The sequence below is a fragment of the Entelurus aequoreus genome, linkage group LG20, assembly GCF_033978785.1.
Source record: "Entelurus aequoreus isolate RoL-2023_Sb linkage group LG20, RoL_Eaeq_v1.1, whole genome shotgun sequence".
In the NCBI taxonomy this organism is placed as follows: domain Eukaryota; kingdom Metazoa; phylum Chordata; class Actinopteri; order Syngnathiformes; family Syngnathidae; genus Entelurus; species Entelurus aequoreus.
In genome coordinates, this window is record NC_084750.1 from 16,744,392 (window position 1) to 16,761,527 (window position 17,136).

The 17,136-nt window shown below is 36.8% G+C and overlaps 1 protein-coding gene across 1 annotated transcript in view; it reads left to right on the forward strand.

Moving 5' to 3' along the window:
- The window catches only part of snx13 (sorting nexin 13), a 92,302-nt gene that overhangs the window by 48,618 nt on the left and 26,548 nt on the right, over window positions 1-17,136 (forward strand). The window contains 7 exon segments of the mRNA XM_062029489.1: window positions 7,139-7,260; window positions 8,474-8,592; window positions 8,654-8,758; window positions 8,820-8,908; window positions 8,980-9,063; window positions 9,141-9,279; window positions 11,528-11,616. Of these exon segments, the coding sequence (XP_061885473.1) occupies window positions 7,139-7,260; window positions 8,474-8,592; window positions 8,654-8,758; window positions 8,820-8,908; window positions 8,980-9,063; window positions 9,141-9,279; window positions 11,528-11,616 (747 nt within the window).

The window sequence follows — 17,136 nt, forward strand, 5'->3', positions numbered from 1 at the left end:
CCTCAACGTCAAACTAAAACGTATAGAGCAGATCATAAGCAATAATCGTTTGAATAGTCGGCTAATTAAAAAAATAATCACTATCAAAATAATCATTAGTTGTAGCCCTACAGAGGGGGAAATTGTGCGGACAAAAGGGGGATAAGACAAAGAGACAACAACAATAACACCAGAACAGCATCAGCAAATAGGATATGTACAAATATGATAGCAAAAGCGATAGCAAAGAAGCAGTTAGTGAAATAAATATTAATAACACCGAAATGAAAATCAGCATTATTACACTACAAATGGAGCAATACAAATACCAATAGAAATATCACTATTGATAATGAATAATAACAATATTTACCTCTATTAACAATACAATTGTTTCAAATGCAACAATACATATATGTAATGATAACTTGAAATGCAAAAAAAAAGCAGATAAATGGAGGGGAAGAAAGAGAAGAAAACTGTATTAACCTTGTAGATTGTTATAGTAATAATAGGTTAAAATACAAAAAAAAGCAGATAAATGGAGGGGAAGAAAGAGAAACGAACTGTATTAACCTTGTAGATTGTTATAGTAATAATAGGTTAAATAAAAAAAAGCAGATAAATGGAGGGGAAGAAAGAGAAGCGAACTGTATTAACCTTGTAGATTGTTATAGTAATAATAGGTTAAAAAGCAGATAAATGGAGGGGAAGAAAGAGAAGCGAACTGTATTAACCTTGTAGATTGTTATAGTAATAATAGGTTAAAATACAAAAAAAGCAGATAAATGGAGGGGAAGAAAGACAAGCGAACTGTACTAACCTTGTAGATTGTTATAGTAATAATAGGTTAAAATACAAAAAAAAAAGATAAATGGAGGGGAAGAAAGAGAAGCGAACTGTATTAACCTTGTAGATTGTTATAGTAATAATAGGTTAAAATACAAAAAAAGCAGATAAATGGAGGGGAAGAAAGAGAAGCGAACTATATTAACCTTGTAGATTGTTATTGTAATAATAGGTTAAAATACAAAAAAAAGCAGATAAATGGAGGGGAAGAAAGAGAAGCGAACTGTATTAACCTTGTAGATTGTTATAGTAATAATAGGTTAAAATACAAAAAAAAGCAGATAAATGGAGGGGAAGAAAGAGAAGCGAACTGTATTAACCTTGTAGATTGTTGTAGTAATAATAGGTTAAAATACAAAAAAAAAAACGATAAATGGAGGGGAAGAAAGAGAAGCGAACTGTATTAACCTTGTAGATTGTTATAGTAATAATAGGTTAAAATACAAAAAAAAGCAGATAAATGGAGGGGAAGAAAGAGAAGCGAACTGTATTAACCTTGTAGATTGTTATAGTAATAATAGGTTAAAATACAAAAAAAAGCAGATAAATGGAGGGGAAGAAAGAGAAGCGAACTGTATTAACCTTGTAGATTGTTATAGTAATAATAGGTTAAAATACAAAAAAGCAGATAAATGGAGGGGAAGAAAGAGAAGCGAACTGTATTAACCTTGTAGATTGTTATAGTAATAATAGGTTAAAATACAAAAAAAAGCAGATAAATGGAGGGGAAGAAAGAGAAGCGAACTGTATTAACCTTGTAGATTGTTATAGTAATAATAGGTTAAAATACAAAAAAAAGCAGATAAATGGAGGGGGAGAAAGAGAAGCGAACTGTATTAACCTTGTAGATTGTTGTAGTAATAATAGGTTAAAATACAAAAAATAGCAGATAAATGGAGGGGAAGAAAGAGAAGCAAACTGTATTAACCTTGTAGATTGTTATAGTAATAATAGGTCAAGCTTTGTTGTTACCCAGTTTCCCCGAGGGGAGCAACGTTTATATAGGTTTGATGAATTAACAGGTATATTTAATATATTTTGGCCACTGTAACGTCACACACAGTTTGAACAGTAACAGTGTGTTTGAAAATAGGAAAATAAAACACTGTACTTTAATCAAGTGATTCTTTGGCGTGCCACTAGTGGCACTCATACCACAGTTTGAGAATCACTGATCTAGATGTAGTCATTGCGCACGACCACACAAGAAGGTAAATATCTAGTCAAGGACAGCTGCGGTTGCTCCGTTAGGCAACACTGCCCCTTAGCGTTTTGGAAGACAATTCCAATTCAAAGAACTATAAATGAATCGAGACGCAGGCTATGTGACGTGAGAGCATATTTCGGTCTCGACTGTGAAAGCTTCCCATCATGGTGAATTATTCATGCAGCATTTATAACCTAGGCTCTTACACAGTGCAACAAGACTTACAGGGGACCTATGATGATTCTATTCGCCATACAACACCATGTGGTCTAGATAATAATATGTATCGGATGTATTTTGGAATAAATTTAGCTCCACAGTCTCATTTATAACCCATTTTCTGAGTATGTCTGCAAACGGTTTGTGTGTGGACTGTGGAGGCGTACCCTTTAGATTGCAAATAAAACCCTCTATGCTAGGGGCGGGCACATGTTTGAATAATACATGCATTAATTAACTGTAAATACCTTTCTCTTTAACTTTCCCTCCTTACTTTTGCCGGGTGCCAACTCCGTTCAGGTGCGAGGCCAGTTGTAGCGCTTCTGAAAGGTGATTCATCCATCCATCTATTTTCTACTGCTTCAGAAAGCACTTTTTTATTTATTTTTTTTATTTTATTTTATTTTTCAAAATAAAGCATAGAGGGACATTGTTATGCTATATGCGATTCATCCATCCATCCATCTATTTTCTACTGCTTCAGAAAGCACTTTTTTTTATTTCATTTTTTTATTTTTATTTGTTTTCAAAATAAAGCATAGAGGAAAATTTTTATGCTATTTTAGATGTTTTTTACTATTGGCCATATGATATAATGTCCAATAGTATGTAAATAATAGACTATATACAGTATATCCATTCATACAAATTAGAGATGTCCGATAATATCGGCCGGCCGATGTTATCGGCCGATAAATGCTTTAAAATGTAATATCGGAAATTATCGGTATCGGTTTTTTTATTATCGGTATCGTGTTTTTTTTTTGTTGTTTTTTTTTTTTTAATAAATCAACATAAAAAACACAAGATACACTTACAATTAGTGCACCAACCCAAAAAACCTCCCTCCCCCATTCACACTCATTCACACAAAAGGGTTGTTTCCTTCTGTTATTAATATTCTGGTTCCTACATTATATATCAATATATATCAATACAGTCTGCAAGGGATACAGTCCGTAAGCACACATGATTGTGCGTGCTGCTGGTCCACTAATAGTACTAACCTTTAACAGTTAATTTAACTAATTTTCATGAATTACTAGTTTCTATGTAACTGATTTTATATTGTTTTACTTTCGTTTTGATTCAAGAAAATGTTTTTAATTTATTTATCTTATTTTATTTTATTAATTTAAAAAAAAGGACCTTATCTTCACCATACCTGGTTGTCCAAATTAGGCATAATAATGTGTTAATTCCACAACTGTATATATCAGTATCGGTATCGGTTGTTATCGGTATCGGTAATTAAAGAGTTGGACAATATCGGGATATCGGATATCGTCAAAAAGCCATTATCGGACATCCCTAGTACAAATATATTACTTGAATTTGTTTCCATGTAAACAAAAATTTTCATGTAAAAAAAAACAAACTGGCATTTTTAAGGTTTAGCGGCTTTTATTTTGCCGTGATGGTGCGCCTTGATCTATTACATGTAGGGGACATTCTTATATAAGTATTATATAGCAATGCTCCCGTGGGAAAAGTGCAATTTCAATGTTATGTGCATTCTTAAGTAGGAAGAATAAAGGTCATCAGAAAAGTATTTGTTTATTGAAAATATTTTCCTTAAAAGGCTAGAAAATGAGTTTTTTTCGATTTAATTCATCCATATGATTACTAAAACAACTGATAGCAGCAGCCCTACAATGCTTATAAGCGGTATTCATGCCTTTAAGAAGAGGCTGAACAAATTTGTGACTGTAATCCCTTAAAACTCAAGGACTTTTAATCATAAAACATATTGTTCATGTATACCTCCGAGTAGATGCAGATCAGTGATAGTTTCTTTGAATGTATTTTCTGAAACCTGTATCTGCAAAAGCGTGATTAAAACAAAACAAAAATAGAAAAGAGGAAAATCATCATAAGTTCTCTTTTTAAAGGCCTACTAAAATGATTTTTTTTTATTTAAACGGGGATAGCAGATCCATTCTATGTGTCATACTTGATCATTTCGCGATATTGCCATATTTTTGCTGAAAGGATTTAGTAGAGAACATCGACGATAAAGTTCGCAACTTTTGGTCGCTGATAAAAAAAGCCTTGCCTGTACCGGAAGTAGCGTGACGTCACAGGTTGAAAGGCTCCTCACATTTCCCCATTGTTTACACCAGCAGCGAGAGCGAGTCGGACCGAGAAAGCGACGATTACCCCATTAATTTGAGCCAGGATGAAAGATTCGTGGATGAGGAACGTGAGAGTGAAGGACAAGAGTGCAGTGCAGGATGCATCTTTTTTCGCTCTGACCGTAACTTAGGTACAAGCTGGCTCATTGGATTCCAAACTTTCTCCTTTTTCTATTGTGGTTCACGGATTTGTATTTTAAACCACCTCGGATACTATATCCTCTTGAAAATGAGAGTCGAGAACGCGAAATGGACATTCACAGTGACTTTTATCTCCACGACAATACATCGGCGAAGCACTTTAGCTTCGGAGCTAACGTGATAGCATCGGGCTTAACTGCAGATAGAAACAAAAGAAATAAACCCCTGACTGGAAGGATAGACAGAAGATCAACAATACTATTAAACCATGGACCTGTAAATACACGGTTAATGCTTTCCAGCCTGGCGAAGCTTAACAATGCTGTTGCTAACGACGTCATTGAAGCTAACTTAGCAACGGGACCTCACAGAGCTATGCTAAAATCATTAGCTATCCACCTACGCCAGCCAGCCCTCATCTGCTCATCAACACCCGTGCTCACCTGCGTTCCAGCGATCGACGGAGCGACGAAGGACTTCACCCGATCATCGATGCGGTCGGCGGCTAGCGTCGGATAGCGCGTCTGCTATCCAAGTCAAAGTCCTCCTGGTTGTGTTGCTGCAGCCAGTCGCTAATACACCGATCCCACCTACAACTTTCTTCTTTGTAGTCCTCACTGTTCATTAAACAAATTGCAAAAGATTCACCAACACAGATGTCCAGAATACTGTGGAATTTTGCGATGAAAACCAAGCTTTTTGTATTGGATACAATGTGTCCCAATACTTCCGTTTCAACGATTGACGTCATATGCATACGTCATCATACATAGACGTTTCCAACCGGAAGTTTAGCGGGAAATTTAAAATTGCACTTTATAAGTTAACCCGGCCGTATTGGCATGTGTTGCAACGTTAAGATTTCATCATTGATATATAAACTATCAGACTGCGTGGTCGCTAGTAGTGGCTTTCAGTAGGCATTTAAAGAAGGAAACTTGCAGTTTTAAGAGAAAGTTACAATGACGCAGTGGTGTGTCGTCAGGGCCAGCAAGGCCTTCTCTGCTGGCCTAACATAACCAGAAATCATCATCATAATTAAAGATAATATTATTTTTTAATGTACTTTCCCTAAATATGTAAAAGTATTCATGTCCTCTTCATGTCATGTTATGCTCCTTCCAGTGTTGTTTTTAGTTTTAGAGTGTATCCAATCAGAATTCAGCTAGTTTATGTTGCCATGCTGTACGAAATCTGCCTGAGGCCTTCAGAATCAACAATGTCTGTGCACTGTAAGTGAACGGGGACATACAGTTGATAGACAATTGCGATAGCCAATGGGATCACGAGTTGTTGTCAGTAAGGCCTTCTAGCTGGCCTCACGTGACATTTACGCGTCCTGTGATTGGATACTCACCGGGACCGTTAGCGGAGGCATTTGAGAACACATACAGTTGATAGACAGTTGCGATAGCCAATCAGATCACAAGTTGTTGACAGTAGCCTATCTAAGTAGCCTGATGTTAAGGAGACTGTGATTGGATACTCACTTCAGGGCGGCATAGCTCCGTTGGTAGAGTGGCCGTGCCAGCAACTAGAGGGTTCCAGGTTCGATTCCCGCTTCCGCCATCCTAGTCACTGCCGTTGTGCCCTTGGGCAAGACACTTTACCCACCTGCTCCCAGTGCCACCCACACTGGTTTAAATGTAACTTAGATATTGGGTTTCACTATGTAAAGCACTTTGAGTCACTAGAGAAAAGCGCTATATAAATATAATTCACTTCACTTCACTTGTCATTTCAAAGTGAGTATCCATTCACAAGTTTCAATTTAGCAGGAAGCGGGAAGTGTTGAGGCTGTAGCCATACCGGAAGAACAAAACGTTGATTAGGTGGCACATATATATTTGCAAGGCTATTTTCAAGAAGGATATTTAAAGAGAAACTACATCTTGTGAGGCGATGTCGGCCAACCCCAGAAACCAGCTCAGCTGTTCTGAATAAGCCGACAACGAGGCGTACCACTGGCTTATACGGTGTCGAATAGGTTCTATATATTGTGAGTTCAAATATTTTTAATTTTTTTCACTTTTACTGTTTTTGCAATTTTAATTTTGACAGTACCACATAAGATACGTTTTAATTGCTGATGCGTTTTAATTGATTTTTAAATGCACCAGAAATCAACCCGTTTTGTACACTGTTGATGTGATTTAATACTCAGTAGGGCGTAAATGTGTTATTGTATAGCATTTCTCCAGCAGTGGTCATGTGGTGACATCAATATTTTGAGAGGTAATCATTGAAGTCGGACATCACTGAAGGCCTAGGTGGGAAACGCACGGCCCGCCACTGTAATGATTCATGTGTTTGTCATTGTGTGCTACTTTGAGGTATTGGATTTCACAAACAAAAGTATTCTTGTTCCATGCAAACTGCCTTTTAAATCACTGAAATATATTTTTTTAAATTTTGGATTCAAGTGTGGTATTCAGTCGGAGTAATTTTCTTATCAGTTTAAGTGGGATTCCTCTTTCACCATTGCTATTACTCTACCTTTTCCTGCCAATGACTTTTTTTGAAGCCCCTGATTGCCTTTTTATTCCTAGAAAATTGAGTAATGAATATAGATTTTGTCTTGTCTTTGTTCTTCCATTGGCGCATGCAGGTGATCCAGTTTGCTTTGCGAGATTATATCCAGTATTGGTATTACACTCTGAGCGAGGACGAGTCTTTCTTACTGGAGATCAGACAGACGCTCCAGAATGCCCTCGTCCAGTTCTCCACACGGTAAAAACCACACGCTTTCTTTCAGAGATCCAATACAGTTGGGAACGATTAAAGTAATGATTGTGCACTGCAAAAAGTCAGTGTTCAAAAACAAGGAAAAAAATACAAAAATAAGGGGTATTTTACTTGAACTAAGCACAATTATCTGCCAATAGAACAAGAACATTTGGCTTGTCAAGACTTTCCAAAACAAGTAAAATTAGCTAACCTTAATTAACCCAAAAATACCTCAAAATAAGTATATTCTCACTAATAAGTGCACTTTTCTTGGTAGGAAAAAAAAGAGAGACCTTTTTGCTCAATATGTTGAAAAATATTCTTAAATTAAGTACATGCTAGTGCCATTATCTTGACATAATGATATGCGCTCGGCATTACATTTCTTGAAACCAGCAAACTTATACTAAAAACTAATTTATTGTTCTTAATGGAAAGGCAACAAGGCAACCGCTTGTTACTCTCTGGGTCTCCTAGATGCTCAGGCAAATCATATGGTCTAAAAATGCATTTTCCCATCGATAACATGACATCATCGCGCCAAGTGTGTGCTCTTTCAGTAAATTAGTGCACATATATACATATATAATTGTTTTTTATTGTAATTTTGAAGAATCTATCTGAATGTGCATGAACTATTTCTGTTCAAAATAGTTAGAAATGTTAAATGTTTAAATATTAACTGTCAGTTTACTGTACTGTGCCAACTGTACTACTATATGAGTACGCGTTTTCTATTGTTTCATTGAAAATAAAACAGCAAAGTCCATTTGGCTGTCATCTGTTTTAATTATGAGACATTTGTGTCAAAATCATGATTTTTTTTTTCATGCTAGAAGTAAGAAATTATTACTTTAAAAAAGTAGTTTTATACTTGTGAGTGTTGATGACACAGCTTTGTAACAGTTGATATTCTAGTTTCAAGCATGTTTTACTCAATATAGGTCATCAAATCTCAGCAACAAGCTGTAATATCTTACTGAGATCATTTAGGACCAAAACCCTTAAAACAAGTAAAACACTCTGACATAAAATCTGCTTAGTGAGAAGAATTATCTTATCAGACAGAAAATAAGCATATACAGCCCTTATTTGAGATATTTAATCTTATTTAGATTTCAGTTTTTGCAGTGTGGTTGCAGTTTGCATTATCAGCTATTTATTTATTCAGCTCTCACACTAATTAGCGTGTTCCTGTTTTTTTGTGTGTGTGAAGGTCCAAAGAGGTGGACTGGCAGCCTTACTTCACCACCCGCCTGGTGGACGACTTTGCCACCCATTTGCGTGTCTTTCGTAAAGCTCAGGATCGTCTCCCAGACAGAGACGATAAACAAAGTAAACACAAATGAATGACACACGGTGAGAAGTGAGAGTAACAGTCGTGTTGTCCAAACAGGGGACATAACGGAGGAGCTGATCGACTCATTTTTTGAGGCGGAAGTGGAGATGGAAAGGAAGATTTGTCGAGACGTAGTGTGCACTTCTCAGAAGGATGAAGAAGGTAGACAAAGTCACGCGTGTGTCTGCGCGTTCACATCGTGCTGAACGACTTTTTGTGTCAGGTTTCCTTCGAGACTTGTGCGAGTTGCTTCTGTACCTGTTACTACCTCCTGGAGACTTCCACAACAAGAATATGCGATACTTTTTAAGAGTAAGTACATGTCAGAAAGTCTCAGTAGCCCTTCGGCAGTTCTCCCTTCACCTGGGATGTGTTTTTATTAGGAGGTGTTGGCACGTGGTGTCCTCCTTCCTCTCATTAACCAGCTGAGCGACCCAGACTACATCAACCAGTTTGTCATTTGGATGGTACGACTCGGACACTTTGGCATTGAAACATCTCACAGCTGTGTGTTTGGACAGTGATTCAGAGTGTGTGCTCATAGATCCGGGACTCCAGCTGTAACTACGAAGCCTTTATGAACATCCTAAAGCTGACGGACAAGCCTGCCGAGCTGGAGGCAGTGAAGGACAAGGTGATGGAGGAGCTGCAGTACCTGCGCTCGCTGGACACAGCAGGAGATGGTGAGTCATTATCACTTGCAGCTTCGTAACCCTCTAAACCAGAGCTGGGCGAATATTTTGACTCGGGGGCCACATTGAGAGAAAAAATGTGTCTGGGGCGGCCAATGTGTATGTGTGTATAAATTATATATCAGTGTTTCCCACACATTCATTTATTTGTGGCGGCCCGCCACGAAAGAATTACGTCCGCCACAAATAAATTAAAAAAATAAAAGATACAAATATTTTTTTTAATTTTTTATTTTTTTTGTCCTGTCCAGCTTCTCAGGCAAATCATATAGTTGATGTAGATGCCCATATAGGCTGTTCAGATAAATTTACTTTACAAAAGAGAAGTGTAGGATACTTCTCTTGTTGCCTTATTTGTATTTGACCACTACTGTTTTCTGTTTATTTGTTACTGACTGTGGCAGGACACCTCTGCCTCTGTTTCACTTTATGTTGCTGGTAAATAATATGGTTGTAGTTAGGGATGTCCGATAAATGCGTTAAAATGTAATATCGGAAATTATCGGTATCAGTTTTTTTATTATCTGTATCGTTTTTTTTTTGTTTGTTTGTTTTTTTGTTTTTTTTATTAAATCAACATAAAAAACACAAGATACACTTACAATTAGTGCACCAACCCAAAAAACCTCCCTCCCCCCATTTCTTTCTGTTATCAATATTCTGGTTCCTACATTATATATAAATATATATCAATACAGTCTGCAAGGGATACAGTCCGTAAGCACACATGATTGTGCGTGCTGCTGGTCCACTAATAGTACTAACCTTTAACAGTTAATTTTACTCATTTTCATTAATTACTAGTTTCTATGTAACTGTTTTTATATTGTTTTACTTTCTTTTTTATTCAAGAAAATGTTTTTAATTTAGTTATCTTATTTTATAATTTTTTTTAAAAAGTACCTTATCCTCACCATACCTGGTTGTCCAAATTAGGCATAATAATGTGTTAATTCCACGACTGCATATATCGGTTGATATCGGTATCGGTTGATATCGGTATCTGTAATTAAAGAGTTGGACAATATCGGAATATCGGATATCGGCAAAAAGCCATTATCGGACATCCCTAGTTGTAGTAGTAGGCTAAAGTTAAATTATTTAGTATGCACTAATTAAAGGGGCAGAGCTTTAAGAGACATTTTAGCTGTTATATTTTATAAGATATATTTTTTGTAAGAACCACAATTAATAAATATATTTCAGTGAATAACTTATTGTTCAAATCTGTATATAAATATGTACATAAAGTGTTGTAATTATATTGTAAAATGGATGGATGGATGAATGGACGTTTAAAACAAAACTGTTATTATTAATTAGTAAGTATACATTTTTTGAGCCTTTTTAGAGAAAATCATATCATAGTAGTAAATTATGCAAATTACTCGATGATCTCATGGTGACCACGCCCATAGCCACACCCCCACCGCCGCAGGTATCTTGGCAGTTTACGGGAAACACTGTATATACACATTTGGCTGTAAAAATCTGCTATACAGTATGTGTGTTTGGCTCCCTTTTTTTCAGGAACACTAATACCCAAAACTCACAATGTCCGATAGAATTCTAAAAAAGTTATGACAGACCACTTCAAAAAAACAGAATGGAATGTTACAGGTTTTTGTCTGAATGGGACACCCAAAATGTACATGAAAATAAAGAAAGTGGGATTTACGATTTTAACTATGAACAATGAAACAGTGAATATTAACAACATATGAACATCTTTTACTTCTCAGACCAGCTCCTCCATAGTTGTGTATCTTTTACAATCAAGCAAAACGCAACAAAAATGTAAAAAACAGCAAAATATGAATGCAAAGGGTAATAAACACCTACGATATGATATATTATCACTATTTGTTGTAAAAATCTGCTTCTGCATCTGTTTCTGATGCACGCGTTTGGGGCTGGCTGCTCTGAAAACAAACCCCGCCCACTCTGCTTTGTCCTTGTCTGAGCTGCTGTGACGTAGATTACCATAATAACTCCTATAACACCCAAAAGCGCAGATTTCGACCATTGAAACACTTTCTATACTTCCCAGACTTACTGTCATTTAAAAAGAGCACTGCACATCATAATGGCGGATACAGTTTTGATGTTAAAGGTCTAAAAAAATCATGTAGAACGTCCGGCGGGCCTGATTAAAAATCTTAACGGTCTGCATGTGGCCGTATTTTGACCAGGTCTGCTCTAAACACCCGACTGTGCTCCCCTTTTTTCTAACTGTTAGACATCAACGTGATCAAGAACCAGATAAACAGTCTTCTGTTTGTGAAGAAGGTGTGTGAAACCAGGATCCAGAGACTACGATCAGGCAAGGTAAGGACCCATGCAGTATGTTAACTGGTTTATCAAACGCTTCTCTTAGCTGGTATGTTGAAATAATCTGCATTGTTATTAGGGATGGGTGCCTTTCACACTTGAATCGATACGGTACCAATTCCCGCTACCTTGGAATCAATACGAGTACTCAGCGGTACCAGTTTTTGGTACTTCTGTGTGTGTTCATGTGTTAAAGGCCTACTGAAATGATTTTTTTTATTTAAACGGGAATAGCAGATCCATTCTGTGTCATACTTGATCATTTCGCGATATTACCATATTTTTGCTGAAAGGATTTAGTAGAGAAAATCGACGATAAAGTTCGCAACTTTTGCTCGCTGATTAAAAAAAGCCTTGCCTGTACCGGAAGTAGCGTGACATCACAGGAGCTAGTATTCCTCACAATTCCCCATTGTTTACAATGGAGCGAGGGAGATTCGGACCGAGAAAGTGATGATTACCCCATTAATTTGAGCGAGGATGAAAGATTCGTAGATGAGGAACGTTACAGTGAAGGACTTGAGAGGCAGTGATGGACGTATCTTTTTTCGCTCTGACCGTAACTTAGGTACAAGCTGGCTCATTGGATTCCACACTCTCCTTTTTCTATTGTGGATCACGGATTTGTATTTTAAACCACCTCGGATACTATATCCTCTTGAAAATGAGAGTCGAGAACGCGAAATGGACATTCAGTGCCTTTTATCTCCACGACAATACATCGGCGAAATGCTTTAGCTACGAGCTAACGTGATAGCATCGTGCTTTAACTGCATATAGAAACAAAAAAATAAACCCCTGACTGGAAGGATAGATAGAAAATCAACAATACTATTAAACCGTGGACATGTAAATACACGGTTAATGCTTTCCAGGCTGGCGAAGGTTAACAATGCTGTGCTAACGACGCCATTGAAGCTAACTTAGCAACCGGACCGCACAGAGCTATGCTAAAAACATTAGCTCTCCACCTACGCCAGCCAGCCCTCATCTGCTCATCAACACCCGTGCTCACCTGCGTTCCAGCGATCGGCAGAAGGACGAAGGACTTCACCCGATGCGTTTGGCGGCCCGGAGACGTAGGAAGTCAAGGTGAGGTCGGCGGCTAGCGCGGCTAGCGCTCCAACAAAGTCCTCCTGGTTGTGTTGCTGTAGTCCGCTGCTAATACACCGATCCCACCTACAACTGTCTTCTTTGCAACCTTCATTGTTCATTAAACAAATTGCAAAAGATGTCCAGAATACTGTGGAATTATGAAATGAAAACAGAGCTTTTTGTATAGGATTCTACGGGGTACCATAACTTCCGTTACTCTGACTTCGTCACGCGCATACGTCATCATACCGCGACGTTTCAGCCGGATATTTCCCGGGAAATTTTAAATGTCACTTTATAAGTTAACCCGGCCGTATTGGCATGTGTTGCAATGTTAAGATTTCATCATTGATATATAAACTATCAGACTGCGTGGTCGGTAGTAGTGGGTTTCAGTAGGCCTTTAAATGTTTTGTTCAATCCAACCTTTTAACAGTGAGCTCATGATGATAACTGTGCTGTCCAGTTGTCCACTTCTAAGTCTCCTTGCAAGTAATCTAATGGACGCCATGGTACTCGAAGTTGTTGCGTTTTTCTTTGTTTCTCACATTGAACAAAGAAAGCACAGTCCACCAAGTCAAATTCCTTGTGTGTGAACTATACTTGGCCAATAAATCTGATTCTGATGTAGTAGACTTTGCGTGCAGTTGCAAGTCCAAGATGTTAGATTAGTGTATAGACTACAGTGTGTTGCCAAGCCAGGTCTTTGCCAAAAACTGAATCTAGTCCCTTTTTTGCGCCCTAAAAAGTGTTTGTACTGCAATTATTGTATTTATTCATGTGCGTCTTAGTTTTAGTTTTTATTGCTAAATTTGGAGGTGTTGAAATCTCTTATTTAAAATTGCTAACGCTAGTCAATAGCATGTTTATGACAAATCCAATGTAAATTAGCATAAAGCCAGCGCATTTTAATTTTATTTATTTATTTGAATTAGGACAATGCATATTCATCAACTTCGAGCAACAATGTAAATATGCCGGCGTTAGCACAATAGCTAAGTTTCATTCGTTGTCCTAATGCAGGTTAATACAGTAAACATTCAACAGGTCATGATACAAAACAATACATAAATCACAAAACATTACACATTACAAGCATACCATAAGCACAGACCATGAACAAAAAAATAAATCAATGTCTGATTAGTTTTCAACCACAGTTTCAGTGCAGTTTTAAATGTTAAATAGGTGTCACAGTTTCTGACATGGGCTGGCAGCCTGTTCCATGACTGTATGCCTCTGGTTGACCCCACCGTTTGGGCAAATTTAGTCCTGCGTCTTTGTACGTTGCAGTCCCCTCTGGTCACTGCTCTGGTCTTTACTTGACTGCTATTATTTTTATTAATAGAATCTATCAAGGGAGGGTTTTGCAAGTTTATTTAGAACTCTAAAGATGAGGCAAACATCCATGAATATCTGATAGTTATCTAAATCCTAAATATTATACCTACTTAAAATGTTACAATAATGATACTTAAGAGTAGAGATGTTGAAGATATATGCGTTAAAATGTAATATCGGAAATTATCGGTATCGTTTTTTTTATTATCGGTATCGTTTTTTTTTTTTTTTTTTTTTTTTTTTTTTAAATTAAATCAACATTAAAAACACAAGATACACTTACAATTAGTGCACCAACCCCAAAAACCTCCCTCCCCCATTTACACTCATTCACACAAAAGGGTTGTTTCTTTCTGTTATTAATATTCTGGTTCCTACATTATATATCAATATATATCAATACAGTCTGCAAGGGATACAGTCCGTAAGCACACATGATTGTGCGTGCTGCTGGTCCACTAATAGTACTAACCTTTAACAGTTAATTTTACTAATTTTCATTCATTACTAGTTTCTATGTAACTGTTTTTATATTGTTGTACTTTCTTTTTTATTCAAGAAAATGTTTTTAATTTATGTATCTTATTTTGCTAATTTTTTTAAAAAGTACCTTATCTTCACCATACCTGGTTGTCCAAATTAGGCATAATAATGTGTTAATTCCACGACTGCATATATCGGTTGATATCGGTATCGGTTGATATCGGTATCAGTAATTAAAGAGTTGGACAATATCGGGATATCGGCAAAAAGCCATTATCGGACATCCCTACTTAAGAGGCTTTTTGTCTAGAATTTTTAGTGTTCTCTTGAAGAGAGACTTTAGTGGCTTCAGGATATTCTCTGAGGTATGGGACCAAGTTGTATAGCAGTAGTTTATGTGGCTGAATATCATGGCATGCATATATACCTTTGTAGTAAGAGGAGGTCTAATGTGTTTAAAATTGGACAGATTAATTATATGTTCAATTCTCTTAACTTAAATTTAAGTTGGAATCAAAGACTACACCAAGGTATTTAAATTGTTCTACCACATCTAATCTCTCACCATTGACTAGCACAGATGGTTGTTCACCATTCGCTGACTGCCGAGAGAAAAACATACAGACTGTTTTTTTAGTGTTGAGATGCTGTCAAGAGTCTTGGAGCCAGTGGGACACTAGCACCAGGGCACTAGAGAGAACTGCAGCCTCTTCACATTTTGTTTTTGCATGAACATACAAAACGGTGTCATCAGCATTTTGAAAATCGTATACTTTGTAGCATACCTGCTTTTTGGCATGGAAAATTACAACATTTCCTAGAGCAGGCCTGGGCAAAATATTTTGACTTGGGGGAGGCCACATTTAGAGATAAAAATGTGTCTGGGGGCCGGTATGTCTATCTATCTATTTATACGTTAGGTCAGGAAAAAACACAGAGGGTATTTCATCCCTACAAGCCTGTTTCGCAGGTATTTATTTTATAAAAGCCCCTGGTATTGAGCACTGTATAACGGATAAGGCACAGAAACCTCGACTATCTATCTATGTATGTACAGTGTTTCCCACACATTCATTTATTTGTGGCGGCCCGCCACGAAAGAATTACGTCCGCCACAAATACTTTTTTTTTTTTTTTTGTCCTGTCCAGCTTCTCAGGCAAATCATATAGTTGATGTAGATGCCCATATAGGCTGTTCAGATTTACTTTACAAAAGAGAAGAGTAGGATACTTCTCTTGTTGCCTTATTTGTATTTGACCACTACTGTTTTCTGTTTATTTGTTACTGACTGTGGCAGGACACCTCTGCCTCTGTTTCACTTTATGTTGCTGGTAAATAATATGGTTGTAGTAGTAGGCTAAAGTTAAATTATTTAGTATGCACTAATTAAAGGGGCAGAGCTTTAAGAGACATTTTAGCTTTCATATTTTATAAGATATATTTTTTGTAAGAACCATAATTAATAAATATATTTCAGTGATAACTTATTGTTCAAATCTGTATATAAATATGTACATAAAGTGTTGTAATTATATTGTAAGATGGATGGATGGATGGACGTTTAAAACAAAACTGTTATTATTAATTAGTAAGTATACATTTTTTGAGCATTTTTAGAGCAAATCATATCATTGTAGTAAATTATGCAAATTAATCGATGATGTCATGGTGACCACACCCATAGCCACGCCCCCACTGCCACAGGTATCTTGGCAGTTTATGGGAAACACTGATATACATATATATAAATATACACAGACACACACACATATATAAGCTGTGACAATCTGCTGTACAGTATGTGTGTTTGGGTCCTATTTTTAGGAACACTTATACAAAAACGCTCAATAATGTCTGATTGTATGCTAAAAACATCTTGACAGAATGCCTTAAAAAACAGAATGGAATTTAAAATGTTCTACTGAATGAGGCACCCAGAAAGTACATGCCAATAATGTGGGATTTGCGATATTAACTATGAACGATAAAACACTGAATATTTACAACATATGAACGACGCTCCTCTTATACTTCTCACATCCCAAATTTTACAATCAAGCGAAATACAACAAAAATGCAACAAACACAGCGAAATATGAATGCGAAGTGTAAAAAAAAACTCCACCTACAATCTGATACATCTGATGTAATATCACTTTTCTTGCAGAACTTTGTTGTGAAAATCTCCTTCCGCCTCGGTCCTTGACACCCACATTTCAGGCTAGCCGCTCTGGAAACACTCTGTGGAAACGCTCCGCACCCACACTGCTTGGTGCCTCGTCTGAGCTGCTGTGACTTAGATTACCATTAGGGATGTCCGATAATGGCTTTTTGCCGATATCCGATATTCCGATACTGTCCAACTCTTTAATTACCGATACCGATATCAACCGATACCGATATCAACCGATATATGCAGTCGTGGAATTAACACATTATTATGCCTAATTTGGACAACCAGGTATGGTGAAGATAGGTACTTTTTTTTAAAAATAATAAAATAAGATATCTAAATTTAAAAAATTTTCTTGAATAAAAAAGAAAGTAAAACAATATAAAAACAGTTACATAGAAACTAGTAATTAATGAAAATGAGT